This window comes from Lepisma saccharinum, chromosome 18 (genome assembly GCF_977018435.1).
Source record: "Lepisma saccharinum chromosome 18, izLepSacc3.1, whole genome shotgun sequence".
Lineage (NCBI taxonomy): Eukaryota > Metazoa > Arthropoda > Insecta > Zygentoma > Lepismatidae > Lepisma > Lepisma saccharinum.
In genome coordinates this window covers 37926126-37940925 of record NC_139246.1, presented here as the reverse complement: position 1 = coordinate 37940925, position 14800 = coordinate 37926126, and the positions used below count along the sequence as shown (strand labels likewise).

The 14800-nt window shown below is 36.4% G+C and overlaps 1 protein-coding gene across 1 annotated transcript; it reads left to right on the top strand.

The window, feature by feature from the left end:
• Positions 1 to 5801: 5801 nt before the first annotated feature.
• On the top strand, positions 5802 to 14445 carry LOC146001993 (uncharacterized). The gene is made up of 3 exons (XM_083139697.1): positions 5802 to 5810; positions 9716 to 9782; positions 14046 to 14445. Exons 2-3 carry the CDS (start codon positions 9735 to 9737, stop codon positions 14349 to 14351), a joined length of 354 nt encoding a protein of 117 aa, XP_082995823.1. The 5' UTR covers positions 5802 to 5810; positions 9716 to 9734; the 3' UTR covers positions 14352 to 14445.
• Positions 14446 to 14800: the final 355 nt, after the last annotated feature.

Genomic DNA, 14800 nt, shown 5'->3' with positions numbered 1-14800 from the left:
GTTGCATTCAAGATGGCGGATTTCAAGATGGCGGCCGTAATCGTCATATGCCCTATAACATTTTGCCCCACCCCTATTACAAACCTGCAATGTTAGTTTTTGGAAATATCATGCCATTCAATTTTTATTCAGGTGTTTCCACACTTTTGGACCACCCTGTATATTAGGTGCTAAATGTAGCCAAACCACTGATTGTACGTACTTTTGAGAATCCAACTATATCAGTATTCTTGTATGTAAGTATATTTGTATTGATTTCTAAGTTTAACAGACCAAACAGGAAGACGGCAAAATTCACTAAACATAGTACTATAGTGTAGATGATTGCATGAAAAGTAGAAATTAGAGCAAACACAAGATTTCTCTTTTCTGTTTTTGTGACAAATCGCGACGCTGAGGATGTGCGAAAGGACAAAAATCTTAAGTACTGGATATAATTTATCGCTACAGAGGGGTATGTAGAAACACTAGAGTACTGTTAGCTTTCAAAATTGAGGTTATACTGTACTGTTTGTTAAATATTTTGTTTTTGGCAAGCTTTACAAGTTACACTTGTATCCATTTCAGGACAAATAATGCTAAAACTCTCAGATTATCGGTGAACATACGAACTACTACCTAATATTTAATAACATTTTCTTTGACTATAGCACAAGTACCAAAGAAATAGCTACATTTTATTTATAACTTGACCAAAGATATTAGGAATTAATTAAGAAAGTTAAGTTAAAAAAACAGAATTTTTAAAAAAATATATTGTTATTACCTTCAAATGTTATGTTTTTATGTTATTTAGTTAGGCCTTAAGCTCTATACATGATTAATAATAAATTAAATTTGTAATATAACAACTGGTTTACACTATCCGGCATCCTTTTGATAACGAATAAAAGGAAAGTCTTTCATTATTTTTAAATACTTTATGCTTATTTTGAAGAACCAAGGTAATTACTTTTAGAGTTTAACTTAATTTTTAAGACTTGTTACTAATTTAGGTGTCTAAGTTTGGTTGTTTAGAATGTATGTAGAAGTTGATATTTCTGCTACCAGAGGAATTGACAAGCATATTTTACAAACAAAAGGTAATGTTTACATTTCAATTTCTTCAATCAGAGACTAATTTTTTACAGTAATTGAATCATTCAGTCCTAGTCAATACTTACTCCATTAGAAAGTTGGTTAGTAATCTAATAAGTATGCTGTTTTGCGCTATTATAAGGCAAGTTTTGTTTAATTTACTGGTTATAATGCAAAGTTTTGCACAATTTTCGATATATTCACTGCTTTCAAACCAATCGGTTGTACTTATTTAGTGTATTTAACTTTTATTTCGTGTAATTAACAAACTAAACTAATTACTTTGACATGTTAAAAAGCTTATAATTACTTTATCTTTTTCTATCACTTAATTTTCAAAATAGTATTATTAGGTGTAGTCATTGATTTGAACTATATTGCTATTATTATTAATTTATGTTAGAGCACACTCAGGTTTATACACAGGTGTTGTTGTTTGTTGTTATCCGTGAGCTATTGCAACACAGTCATTTTGTATGGAAAGAGGTTTAGGTCGCTGTGCAGTATTCTTCGTAGCGTGCGGCGAGATATTCCAAGTTCTCGTGCCGCTTGTCGAGTTGACTTGTTGGGGCTGCGCTGCATGGCAATCCTTAGCGCTGCAATGTTTTCAGGAGAACGAACTTATGTTGCTGGCGGTCGTTTCCTTTACACGACACTTCCTTCTTCTTCAAACTGTCTGTGTAAACGAAGAATTGTGTTCCTTTCTGCAGCCCTGCCCACACGTGCCTAAAATATTGCCCGAAATCGTCTTTGCGTAGCAGCAGGACGGTTTAAGCGCGCTGCTCAACAGATAAACGTCCGTGCTCTGCCATGACGAATCACCACCTGAAAGACCCAACAAAGGGAGATAAAGAGACAATGTAAACTCTGTGCGCATTTCCACAAAACAGTTGACGTGTGCATGAAGGTCAGATAACTTACAGCCTTGTTATTCAATTGTTACATGTGTCAACTGTTCGTGCCTCACCCTGTACAAACAAACACCACTTCAACAACATCATTGTATTGTATATTATCTTTGCTTCATTTTCATATTTTTGTAATTTAGTATGTATATCATAATACATTTTTAAAAAATTAGATAAAGAGGCGGAACCGTATTCAAAGGAACTGACGTCCTGGTTTATTTAAAGGCACCAGGACAATAAGCGCATACCCATGAATGTATGCGACGGGAGGCGTGCTTACTTCGGGAGTTCCCCCACCTTTTCTTGTCTAAACCGAATAAAAAAACCGTCAGCAGTGTTGCAATCTGCTCTTTTTCGTTTCACACTTTTTGAAATCATTTGCATACATGGTATCTTCTCCAGAATTCGTCTCATTTGGCACCATCGAACAAGGTATCAAAATATGATAATTCCAACGGTTTCAGGGACTAATTCCGTTTCCTTACCATAATGTCATGGCCAGCCCAAGGTCAAAGCAAACGTTAACGTCTAAAATGTAGTTCAGTGACAAAGTTAATCTCCCATAACTCATTAGCTTGAAAAAGATTAACGGCGGGTGTCAAAGACGGTTAAGCTTTCTGGGTTACGAAATTGAGGTCGTTAAGTAATTACTAGACGAAAACAAGAACATATCGCCTCCCTCGTTTTAGTATACCTAGTGTATAATCTTGTCATATACATAGAGAATCGCACAGGATGCTATGAAAATGTTTCAGCGTTAAGAAAACAAACAACTTTTTCCAATGAAACACACATAAAAAAACAATTAATTTTAATTGTTTCAAACAAGTGATGGCAACATTATTTACACATGAAATGTATTAACAATACAATTATATTACAGAAAAACATATCATAGAATTTTCAATATTTGTTTTTGTATTGGCAATTTTTAGCGTCGCTCTTATTGCACTTTAGGCTAATCGCGACGATGAGGATGAGTTATGATTAGGAATATAATTTTTATAACTTAAAAATGGCATATATAAGCAAAATATAAAATGCTCATGACCTAAATTTTTTAAAAAAATATGAACTATAATTTGAAAAATATGCCCTCACAACTAAGCTTTTTTAAACATCAATATTTAACGCATGCTGAGATATTTTCACATACTATTTTTAGTTCACCTTATGAACCCTAAGTTGCAATGTACAATGGATACTTTCTGTAAATTTTCAAATACAAATGATTGCCTATTGTCAGCCAGCAAAGCTTTGCACTGAGAAAAGCTTCTTTCTACTTCGGCTGACACAGGAGAAGCATATTTAAAGTAAACAATGCCATTCGACTCAAGTTCTGTAGTAAAAAAATCAACAACTTGAGTGAACATGGGAGTAAGCACGAATCAACTTCGAAAAGCGCTGTATATTCCTTGAAAAAGCAAAAATACGCTCATAGGCGTAGTTAGGTAGGGGCTAGGGGTGCTAAGCCATCCCAGAACCAGCCATTAGCTCCCCCAGCCATTTATGCATATGCATTATGATATATGCATAAAATAATTAAGGAAAGAGAAAGTGAACACAGAAATTAGACAATTCCCATGAAACTTGTGTGTGGTGTGGCAGTCACAGATAATGAAAGAATACAATGAAAGTTGAAGTCCATGTGCCTTTTTACGGGGACCATATGTTCCACTAATCAAGATTTCAAATAGAATACATCACAGTTTTTTTTTTTTTGATCTTCCACCTTGGAGCGCTAGGTAAACATTGTTACATACAAACAATAGTAGCGTTGCAACCAGTGCTTACATAAAGGTAGCCTTTCAACAATGAGTTCCTACAATTGCGATTTTTTGAACATGAAAAAGAATAGCCGTCATTGTAGAGACTTAAACAGAATAGCAGTTTTGATAAGGAAAAGGCGTTAATTTAAAGAAGTGAATTGAGTTTCTGTGTTTTTGTATTGCGCGGGGGACATTTAAAGCTGTATGCCTAAATCAGGGGTGCCCACAGGGTGGATTATGGCGCAGATTGCGCCATCCAAATTTTTTGGGGGGGATATTTTTCCAAAATGTAATATAAAATTTAACATTTTTATATTTTTCCAAAATAAATGTAAGGACGTTTACACCTTAGGTACACCATATTTAATCTATTAGATGAGAAAAATGAAGTAGCGATGCCCACAGGTGGGTTTGTGGACTCGCGTTATGTCCAAGGAACTTATTTTTTTTTGGGGGGACAACTTTTTTGATGGAAATTTGATGTGAAACAGTAAAGCATTTGGCACAAGTTGAATTAAGTTATTAGTTATCCATTGCTGTTACATAAACAGCAAATTCTAGACTGCCAAAGAAATTGTAACGGGTAATTACACATAATGTCTTAAATCGACACGTGGATTCAGGTGGGGGATTGAGGATTAAACGTTGGGGGAGTGGGGCAATATCCCACTATTGAATATCATTGTTAAATCTTAGATTATCCTGGGAATTTTAGTTAGGGGGGGGGGGTTGAAAATTTAATTTGGGGGGGATAGCCAACTCTTGTGTATTAATATTACGTCCTATATTGTAGTGGAAAATGTGGTTTGGGGACAGAGTTTTTCTTTTGGAGGGGGTATTATCTATCAACAGTAAGTCCAAAATTTTGGTTGCATGATTGAATATTAAATTTGAGGGGAGGAGATATGGAGCTCTTAATAAAGTGTAAAATCTTAGATTGTCAAGGGATTTCCTTAGGGTTCGAACATTATATTTGGGAACTATATTTAGCGCTATGGTATTCGCACGTTTCGGCGCCGAACATGGGAAAAGAGAAGCTGGAAAGAGTAAATATAGAGGGATCCTACGAAAGTATTGACGTCCCATTAAATTAATATTCTTGCAAGCCTGCAAAGAAATGGATATAAAACTTTTCTTGCTCCTCTCGCAACTTTGCGTTACAAAAATTAGTCTCTGGCATTTTCATGAGACGATTGTGAAGAATTATACTGTAGCTGCATTACACAACATAAACAATATTCTCGATATTTATTAATAATATAATTTCTTAAAATATAATGTCTAGTGTCGGTATACTGCTTAATTTAAAGCAGGTGAATCATTTTGATGATATGGTTCTATTAGCAATATTATTGTATTATTGATTCCCTGTATGCTATGCTGCAATAGTTGTACTAACTGTGTACTTCATAGTAACGTCTTGCACATTACTCGATAAAAACAGGAAAATAAATAGTGTCTAATTCGCATTTCTAACTTATTGTTGCAGGGTAATTTTGCTTTAGCAAGTGGAATTTTCACTTGAGATGAAATCCAAGTAATTATTGCTATGGATTACTAAAAAAAATTGTAATTACCCATAGCAGAGAGGGTGAGTTCTTTGAAGGAGCCACCTTATTACATTCTCGTCCCGGCCTTAGGATTTTCTAGCTAGGCTTCTGTAATTCTCGATCTTAAGTTGTGTAAGACTTTGTGTTAAATACCCAAATTGTGGGTTATTAAAATCTTGTTCTCTAACCACAAACACTGTTTCAATAAATATTTATATAATTATGACACTTGAGATTGCTAGCTTTCCGTTATTTCGAACATTTGAACCATTAAAAAATAACCATTTCGATAACAAACAGCAATTACAGCATGTCAAAATGTGTTTTCTAACCGTCGTACATGCAGATTGTGAGCCCTCTTTGAGTGTGACTGACGTCACACTAGAGACCTTGAAACAGAGTTAAATTAAGGCTAGGAAAACCCGTGTCAAAATCCTCATGTATGGCCGAGTATAAAGCTCTAACACTAAAGTCGAAGTAACCAAGAACCACGCCATTCCTAGCGGGTAAGCTGCTACTTTAAAAAAATCTTCCATAGCAATGTAGAAAAATAATTGTACTACCCTAAGAGCTCTACCATAAAGAGAAAAACCGTCTGGCACTGTTGTGGAATTTTTAACCCTAAGAGAGCGTGGGCGATGCAATCAGCTGCTTGGAGTGTAATACCGCCCCTGCGTTGCCACATCAATTTTGTGCGAAGAGTTTGTGTCATCATAAAGGGAATAACAGTACACAGCGAATGCAGAGATGTAATTTTTGGCGTTGTTGAATTTTACGAGGGGCTGATAAGTATTGAGCCTTACTCAGAAAAACATGAGCTAGGAGGCTTAAATTTGCAGGGTGTACTGGCGAATTCCTCTATATGTTATGGTGCAAAAACCGACTTTATATGATCTTAACTTCCCTTTGTTTTTCAGGACCAAAGTGGAAATGGCAGCACCTCCAGAAAGCTCTATAAAGGCGACATCATGTTTCAAATCGTTGTCCCTGTAGGTGGTTTTGAGATGGGGAACAGATGTTAGTCAGATGGAGCCAGATCAGGCGAATAGGGTGGATGGGACAACACTTGAAAACCTAAGGAGGCCTGTGTCACCATTGTTTCGCCTGCAGTGTGTGGCGAGGCATTATCATGCAACAGGATGACGCCTTTATGAGCTTTTCTGAAGGTGCTGCCATTTATACTTTGAATCTGAGGAACAAAGGGAAGTTAAAATCATAGGGAGTCTATTCTTGCACCATTACATATATAGGAATTGGTCAGTACACCCTGCAAATTTTAGCCTTCTAGATCCTTTTCTTCTGGGTAAGGCTCAATACTTATCAGCCCCCCCTTTCCATGTATGGCAAGGGAGCCAGGGAGGTGCGTTGTCTGCGAGAGGTGAAACAAATGACTGCCAACTTTTGTTCGCGAGTCTTTCTCTGCTTCGAACGTATTGCCTGTTCAATACAAACTGCCTGAAATATAGTTTTACAGAGACTATACGTGGCCTTAAAGCAGGGGAGTAACTATTCACGGAACCACACTTCCAAATGGATTTTTTGCTTATTTTTGAACTTTGCATGCACTTATCCATATATCATAATAATTTTCTATCTTCTATATTTGTGATATGGCATCCTTTGCAAAAAGCAGATTACCTTTCTGCTCATAAACTTAAAAACTTGGAAATGATAGGAAGGTTTACTGCTGAGAAGTTGACTGCAGAGCAACAAAATCAAGTCTAATGTGTGTAGCCACTGGTGTACGCTAGATGTTTCCTTGGGACAAGGCTGGAATTGTAAATTTGGATAGTACGTATCTGTTTTCTAGAATGCAATACCCAAAAAGATTTCGTATATTTAGAACTTTCCACTATCAAAAATTGAAATCGGGGGTCATTTGAAGGGGTTTGCATTTACCACTCTGGCTTTCCCCGAGTTCTCCACTATTTTTATACGGAAATATTGATTTTCTCTAAAACGCCAGTGTGTGTGGCCCAAGAAAATTCAAGTAAATATGACTTAACAAGTAAAACGTTTTATGTAAAGATTTATATTTCATATCGTTAAATATAATGTGTAAGATTTATTTTTGGAATAGAAGTTAGTTCTATTACCATCTTTTATTGCTTATTGTAGTTCATTAGAGAAAGTATGTCGGTTGACGATCTGCGGAGGGTGTTTCCCTCCCCCTCCCCTTTCTAACTTTGTAAACTCCATGTAGTTACACTCGATAAGTGCTCAACAAACTGTCCATAAAGTTGTAAAATACCGTTTCTATTGGTGACCATTCATGGATAATAAGTTAATTCTGCACTTTCATTGGACCGCATAGTGCATAGTGTATCTCTGGTTGCGAGCCGAGAACTATGGGACCGATGTGCGGAAGTATTTTGCCTCTCTTCTTTTGTTAAATTGTTCTATCTTTTAATCTTCTTCTTCTTCTTCCTTTCTTTTTACAAAATTTGATGTACCCTTCCATTTACTAAGCACTGGACATGTGCATATATTCTTTCTTGTATCCATTATAAACATCGTAAAAATGAAAGCGATAGAACGTATTTATCTTTGTATATTCATTTATTCGTTCATTGTTTCCTGCCCAGGAGCAGATCTTTCCTTGCAACCTCCATGCTGTTCGATCTACAGCTCTTCGCTTTGTAAAAGCGTATGACCCATTTATTTTGATATCGTGAATCATTTGGAATCTTCTTCTTCCCAGGATTCTCTTTCTCCTGACCATTCCTTCAATAGCATCCCTTCGGATACAATTTCTTCTCATCCAGTAGCTCAAACAATATATTTTTCTCTTCATGATTATCTCCAGCATTGATCTCTTTCTAGCACACTTTCATTTGTCACTTTTTCTGTCCATTTCACCCGTTCCATTCGTCTGCATAACCACATTTTTAGAGCTTCCAGTCGCATGTTCTCAGTGTCCATCTTTGCGCACCATATAGAGCTACACTTCATACAAAGCATGTCATTAGTCTTTTCTTCAGTTCTTTGTTCATACATCCATCCACATACTTTTTTCCTTTCCTTTGCCATTGCTATTCTTACTTTTATTTCTTGGCTGCATTTCATATTATTGCTTATGGGAGAAAGTATATTTACAGCTGTCTACTTTAACGATTATCTTACCTCTGATACTCACATTTGATTTCCTCTGCTTTCTTAAGATTACCATTGCTTTCGTTTTATTCAAATTTATGTTCATCCCGAACAGTTCACAGTCGGTATTCATTTCTGCTAGCATGAAATTTATGGATCTTTCATTTTCTGCCAACAAGGCCATGTCATCTGCAAATCTTATACAAGATATTTTCCTTCCTCCCATTGTTACTTCTCCCTTGCTCTGGACGCAGATTTTGACTATTTCTTCTAAATAGATGTTGTGTAGGGGAAAGGCGGCAGCCCTGCCGTACCCCTCTTCCAATTTCACTTCCCTGGGTCATTTCTTCTCCTATTTTCACTTTTACACGTTGTCTCGTATATAGGTTGCAGATAAGCCTCCTTTCCTTCCAATCTATATCAATATTCTTCATGGTCCCTGAGAACCTGATCCAGTTCACTCTATCAAAGGCTTTCTCCAAGTCGATAAATGCTACAAACATTTCTTTACCTGTTTCCAGGTATCTTTCTCTAATTGTTCTCAATAGTCCTATGGCGTCTCTAGTATCTCTTACCTTTATAAAACCAAACTTTTCTTCCTCTATCTCTCTGTTTATTTTAGAGTATATGAGTTTATTTAAAAGTCTCAAAAGAACTTTTGCTGATTGTGATATGAAATTGATTGTCCTATGCTCAGAACATTTCTTGGCGTAACTTATCTTCTTTATAGGTACAAAGATTGTTTCCACGAAATCTTCTGGCCAAACACCTTGTTCATAGTTTTGTTGCAGTAGTGTAGCATTTCTTTCTTTCCTTCACCCAGATTTTTTATGAGTTCTACAGGAATTTGGTCACTTCCTGTTGCTTTGCCGTTCTTCATTTCTTCATTTCTCTGAGTGTAAATTCAAATTCTTCCATCATGATGGATAGCCCTTTTTCGTCTTCGTCCTCATAATTCATATTGTAGGGGCATTTCTACTCCTCTTAACCTCAATTTTTAAAATTAAATGCAATGCTGTAATTTTATCATGTCTTGTGAGTACTCAATCTAAAATGCCATTTCCATAAAATTTCAAGTATTTTACATAATTATATTAGAAAGTAGAAGGCATTTTACGTATTGTTCGTTTATTTTAACTTTTTGATTTGCTTTTGATTACTATTGTGACCCACCGGTGACACCAAAAATAATTAACTTCCCCTTTAACTGTTACATTTCCCCCTCAACGTTACTAGAATATTCAAATAGTTACAAATAGTGTAACAGCCAGAGATGTTAGGAAAGCAATCTCACTCTAACAACCCTTGTTTTTTCCAGGTCCTTATCAAAAGTCAGAATGGGGAAATTAGGCATCACTTTGTGCGGAATCCTTCTTTTTGGAGTGGTAGGTATTTTCAAACCTAGAAAATAAGCTTTTATTTTTGTGGTGTAACATGAGAACTACTGGACATGTGCGATGAATCATCAAGCTTATATTTCCATTTTTTAGTATTTATTGGCATTATAATACCATTAAGCCTTGTTTCCATGATTATGAAAAACTCAATATGCTGACCAAGGCAGTAATTTATTTGATTAAAAACATAAACTAAACGTAACGTTTCAACCTTCTAGCAAGGTCTTCTTCAGACACTGTATCAAGTACAAATGTAACAAGATACAAAAACAGGGCATTATATATATATATATATATTTTACATAATTATATTAGAAAGTAGAATATATATATATATATATATATATATATATATATATATATATATATATACAAACATTACTATAGAGAAGAAAGGTGAAGAAGACACAATGAACTGGAATGGGGGACTGAAGTTAAACAAAGAATGGAAGAAGGTGTTAGAAAGAGTGGAAAGGACAAGAGAGAAAGAGGAGTGGAGAAGGAAGAAAAATGAAGGAAAAAGAGCGTGAGATAAACAGTGCAACCACATTCTATATGGAAGTAAATATGTTTAGCCTTTTAGGTGAAAGTATAGTTGACAAGAGAAAGCCACCTGCTAGAAAGTTCCAGTACAACTTTCTAATAGTCTGGAGGGAGTAATGATTTTACTTACTTCCTCTAGTCCCCTTCTGCCATCGTAGCGTAGGGTTGGTTGCCTCGATCCATCTCCTCCATTCCTGTCTGTTTCTCATCATTCTCTTCATCATATTTATTGTCTTATTCCTTTCTCTTCCAATCTTTTCCATTCTGTCTTCAAACATTATCCTTGATCTTCCTTTACCTCTCCTACCTTGCACCTTTACTTCTAGAATTTGCTTTACCTTTTTGTCTTCATTCATTCTGAATACATGTCCCCACCACTTTAGCTGTCTCTTTTCAATTATTTTCTCTAGCGACTCCTGTTCTACTTCTCTTCTTATTCTTTCATTCCTCACTTTATCTCCCCTAGTCTTATTAACAGCTCTTCTCAGGTATTTCATTTCACTAGCCTGTATTTTACTCATATGTTTATCTTGAAGTGGTAAACTTTCCATTCCATATGTTAATGTAGGAACCAATACTGATTTGTATAGCTGCATTTTTGTCTTTACTGCCACTTCTTTCTTTCCAGTTATTGTTTTACTGAACTGATAATATACTGTATTTGCTTTTTTTTTCCTATTTAGGATTTCTTCATCACACCTACCATCACTTGTTATGATGGTTCCTAAATATTCATATTCATCTACTTCTTCCAAGTTCTCGTTTCCATATCTAATTGCTATTTCATGATTTTTTCTCCTTTTGCCACCTGCATAACTTTACTTTTCTTAATATTAATTTTCATCCCTTTTCTCGCAAGTTCTTCTCCCCATTCTATTACGCTCCTCTGTAAATTCTCTTCACTGCTAGCAATTAAGACTATATCATCAGCATATATCAGTACTTGCAGTTGTACTACTCTCATATTCCAATATCCTATTTGTACTCTTGGGGTTCTTCTTTTGCAAATTTTAGTTATTTCATCCATTACATTAATGAAAAGTAAAGGACTGAGACTATCTCCCTGTTTAATTCCTTTTTCTATTTGAAATTCCATAGACTCGTTTCCTTCTATTCTTACTATGCCTTTTACATCCTTATATACACTTCTTATTTCTTGAATAAGTTCCTTAGGTACTTCCTTACTTTTTAATGCCTCCCATAGATATTTTCTAGGTACCGAGTCAAATGCCGCTTTCAAGTCTAGAAATGCTAAGTATATTCTTTTATTTTTGTACAGTATTTTCCCCATCATTGTTCTTAATATAAAAATGTGATCTTGAGTCTGTCTCCCAGGTCTAAATCCAGCTTGTTCCGCTTCAAGTTTTCCCTCTATGATTTTTCTCAGCCTCCTTTCCAATATATTCGTATACATCTTATATACCACTGACGATAGACATATCGAAAGTGAAGTAAAGAGGAAAGTGAAAGAGAAAAAGATAGCATGGAAGAATTACCTAGAATTAAGATCAGAGGAACATTGGTTAATATATGTGCAAAAAAGAAATGAGAGTAAATTGGCTGTAGAGGAGGCAAAGCGAAAATCATGGGAGAAGTTTGGAAATGATATTGAACAAAGTTTTGTAGAACATAGAAAGCAGTTCTGGAATATGGTGAAAAGCTTGAAAGGAAAATGGGGAAAAGCAGCAAGAGCTACAAGAAATAAGGAAAACGTACTAGTCATAGGAAGGGAGAATGTGATGGAGGAATGGAGAAAATACTATGAAGAAAAGTTTAAGGATAGGACAAATGAGCAAGAACAAGATGAGGAGCAGGAACAGGAACAGGAGGAGGATGAGAGAATAAGAAACAGAGAAGAGGAGGGGCATGTAGAAGAAGATATGATTTTAACAGAGAATGAAGTGAGAGAAGCAATTAAACGGATACGAATTGGGAAAGCAGCAGGATGGGATGGAATAGCACCAGAACTTATAAAATATGGAGGACCAAGAATGGCTGAAATACTACTGAATATATTAAGGGAAGTATGGAGAACTAAGACTATACCAGAAGAGTGGAAAAGGAACATAATTGTGCCAGTACACAAGAAAGGGAGTAATGATTGTGTATATACAATGCCCTGTTTTTGTATCTTGTTACATTTGTACTTGATACAGTGTCTGAAGAAGACCTTCCTAGAAGGTTGAAACGTTACGTTTAGTTTATGTTTTTAATAAAATAAATTACTGCCTTGGTCAGCATATTTAGTTTTTCATTTATTGGCATGTTTTTGTTCTTTATGAACAATCGACATTAAATTTGTATCCATCGTCTATCGTTTTACCTAAACATTTTTAGTACAAAAGAACATTAATATTTTGAATGAACTAGTCTGATTGAAAACAAGTGCATGACTGAAATCTGGAGTGTATGTTTAGCGGTATCGTCAAGGTATATGGAAGTCGATTACAATTGCACTTTCTCGACAATCTCCAGGTGACATACACTCAGTATATTCAGCCTAAATATATACAGTGGATATTATTTATTTGACGGTTTGATTTTATTATGATGTGTGTGTGTGTGTGTGGAGGGGGGTGAGTGCGTGCGTGCGTGTGTGTTTGTGTGTGCAGTAAACCTTTGGGAATACTAGTGTATTATCAGTGTTTCTTTGTGACATCGTTGTAATGAATAGTAGCATACAGAGTTTCTTGACATGTAAAAATAATAGAAAACGAACGATATTAGTGTGGAATCCATAGTTTTTGGGGTCGATAACATTAATATTCAACTACAAGACACCCCTGGCACCCATAGGGTTGGGGTGGGAAGAGGGTGATATGTAAAACGACCGATATTTGTGTGTAATCCATAGTTTTCGGAGTCGTTAAAATGAATAGTGACACTTCCAATCCCATTCAACTCCAATATACCCCTGTCACCTCTCGGGGAGGGGGTGGGAAGGGGGTGACATGTAAAAATAATCGAAAACGACCGATATTAGAGTGGAGTCCGTAGTTTTCGTGGTCGCCAAGATAAATAGTGACACTCCCAATGCCGTTCAACTCCAATACACCTCTGACACCTTTAGGGGTGGGGTGACATGTAAAACGACCGATATTAGTGTGGAATCTATAGTTTTCGGGGTCACTAAGATGAATAGCAACACTCCCAATGCCGTTCAATTTATGTACTATTGAAGGTGGAACAAAAAATGTTGTTCATAAATTGTTGTTAAATTTATATTATAGTGAATATGTAAAATATATTACTTTATAATTTGTATACTGTACTTATACTTTTAAATACCTGTAAATAAAATTAGTTACATTTTACGCTATAGTAAGAATTCATTAAACACCCGGGCAACTCCGAGTAATCAGCTAGTGTTACATAATTTAGAACTGTATTCATGCCCAGATATTATTAGAATAATTAAATCAAGAAGACTTAGGTGGACAGGCCATGTGGCACGAATGGGAGAGGAAACAGGATTCTTGTTGGGAAACCTGATGGTAAGAGACCAGTAGGAAAGCCACGACGAAGGTGGAGGGATAACGTTGAGATGGACCTAAAGGAAATCGGCAAGGATGGAAAAGATTGGATTGATCTTGCCCAGGGACAGGTGGAAGACTTGTGTTGCTGCAGCCTTAAATCTTCGGGTTTAAGAAGGCTAGAGAGTTAGTTCTCTTCACAGGAACTGTCTAATTGCAATTTTGTGTTTTTTAGGTACGCGCGTCGCCCGAGCCAAGCCCGGACACTAACTACGCAGGTGCTTACTCGTCCAACGTGAACGTCAACCAGGTGGGCGGCTCCGAGGGGGGAAGCACACAGGACGGAGGCGGAGGTGGCTCCAACTATTACGACGATGGCTCTTCGAGTTCCGAGGAGATCTGCGCCTACTGCGGAGGCGAATACGGGGGCGGAGGTGGTAGCACCGGCGGGGGAAGTGGAAGCAGCGGGGGAGGCAGCGGATCTGGAGATAGCCCCAGTGTGTCGCTGGCAGATGGGACGACGGTTGTGGGACGGAAATAAACAGGCATTTTCATAATGACGTCACGGAGTCTGAAATGCCACCCAACTAAATTTCTGTGATTCTCAATGTTCTAGCACTTATCTATCAATAAAGATCTAGAGAATATGTGTTATTGTCTTAATATAGCGTTGCCACTGACTTCAAAATCCTGGGAAAGCTAGAGTTATCGACCATTGAGTGAAAAGTCAATTAATAAAAAATAATGCCTACTTCTTCTTGCTTCTTGATGAGAGATGTTCTACAGCGTGTCCCGCTTATACGTATAATAAAAGAAAAAATCAAAACTTTTTTATTTAACAATATTTTTTGTCCAAACTTTGTACAAACATATAACAACTCAGAATTTTTTTACAAATCAAGAAAACTATGGCACTTCCACATGCGAACCGTTAGTTACACGGCAAATGTCAAACCGGTTGTCAGCCTCAAGCCACACGTTTTGAAGCAT

What these genes read in the sequence shown, in the direction of transcription:
- LOC146001993 (XM_083139697.1), top strand. Translation starts at nt 9,735, where the DNA reads ATGGGGAAATTAGGCATCACTTTGTGCGGAATCCTTCTTTTTGGAGTG. An exon ending in GAATCCTTCTTTTTGGAGTG is followed by an intron (nt 9,783 to 14,045) that starts GTAGGTATTTTC and finishes TGTGTTTTTTAG; the next exon opens with GTACGCGCGTCGCCCGAGCC.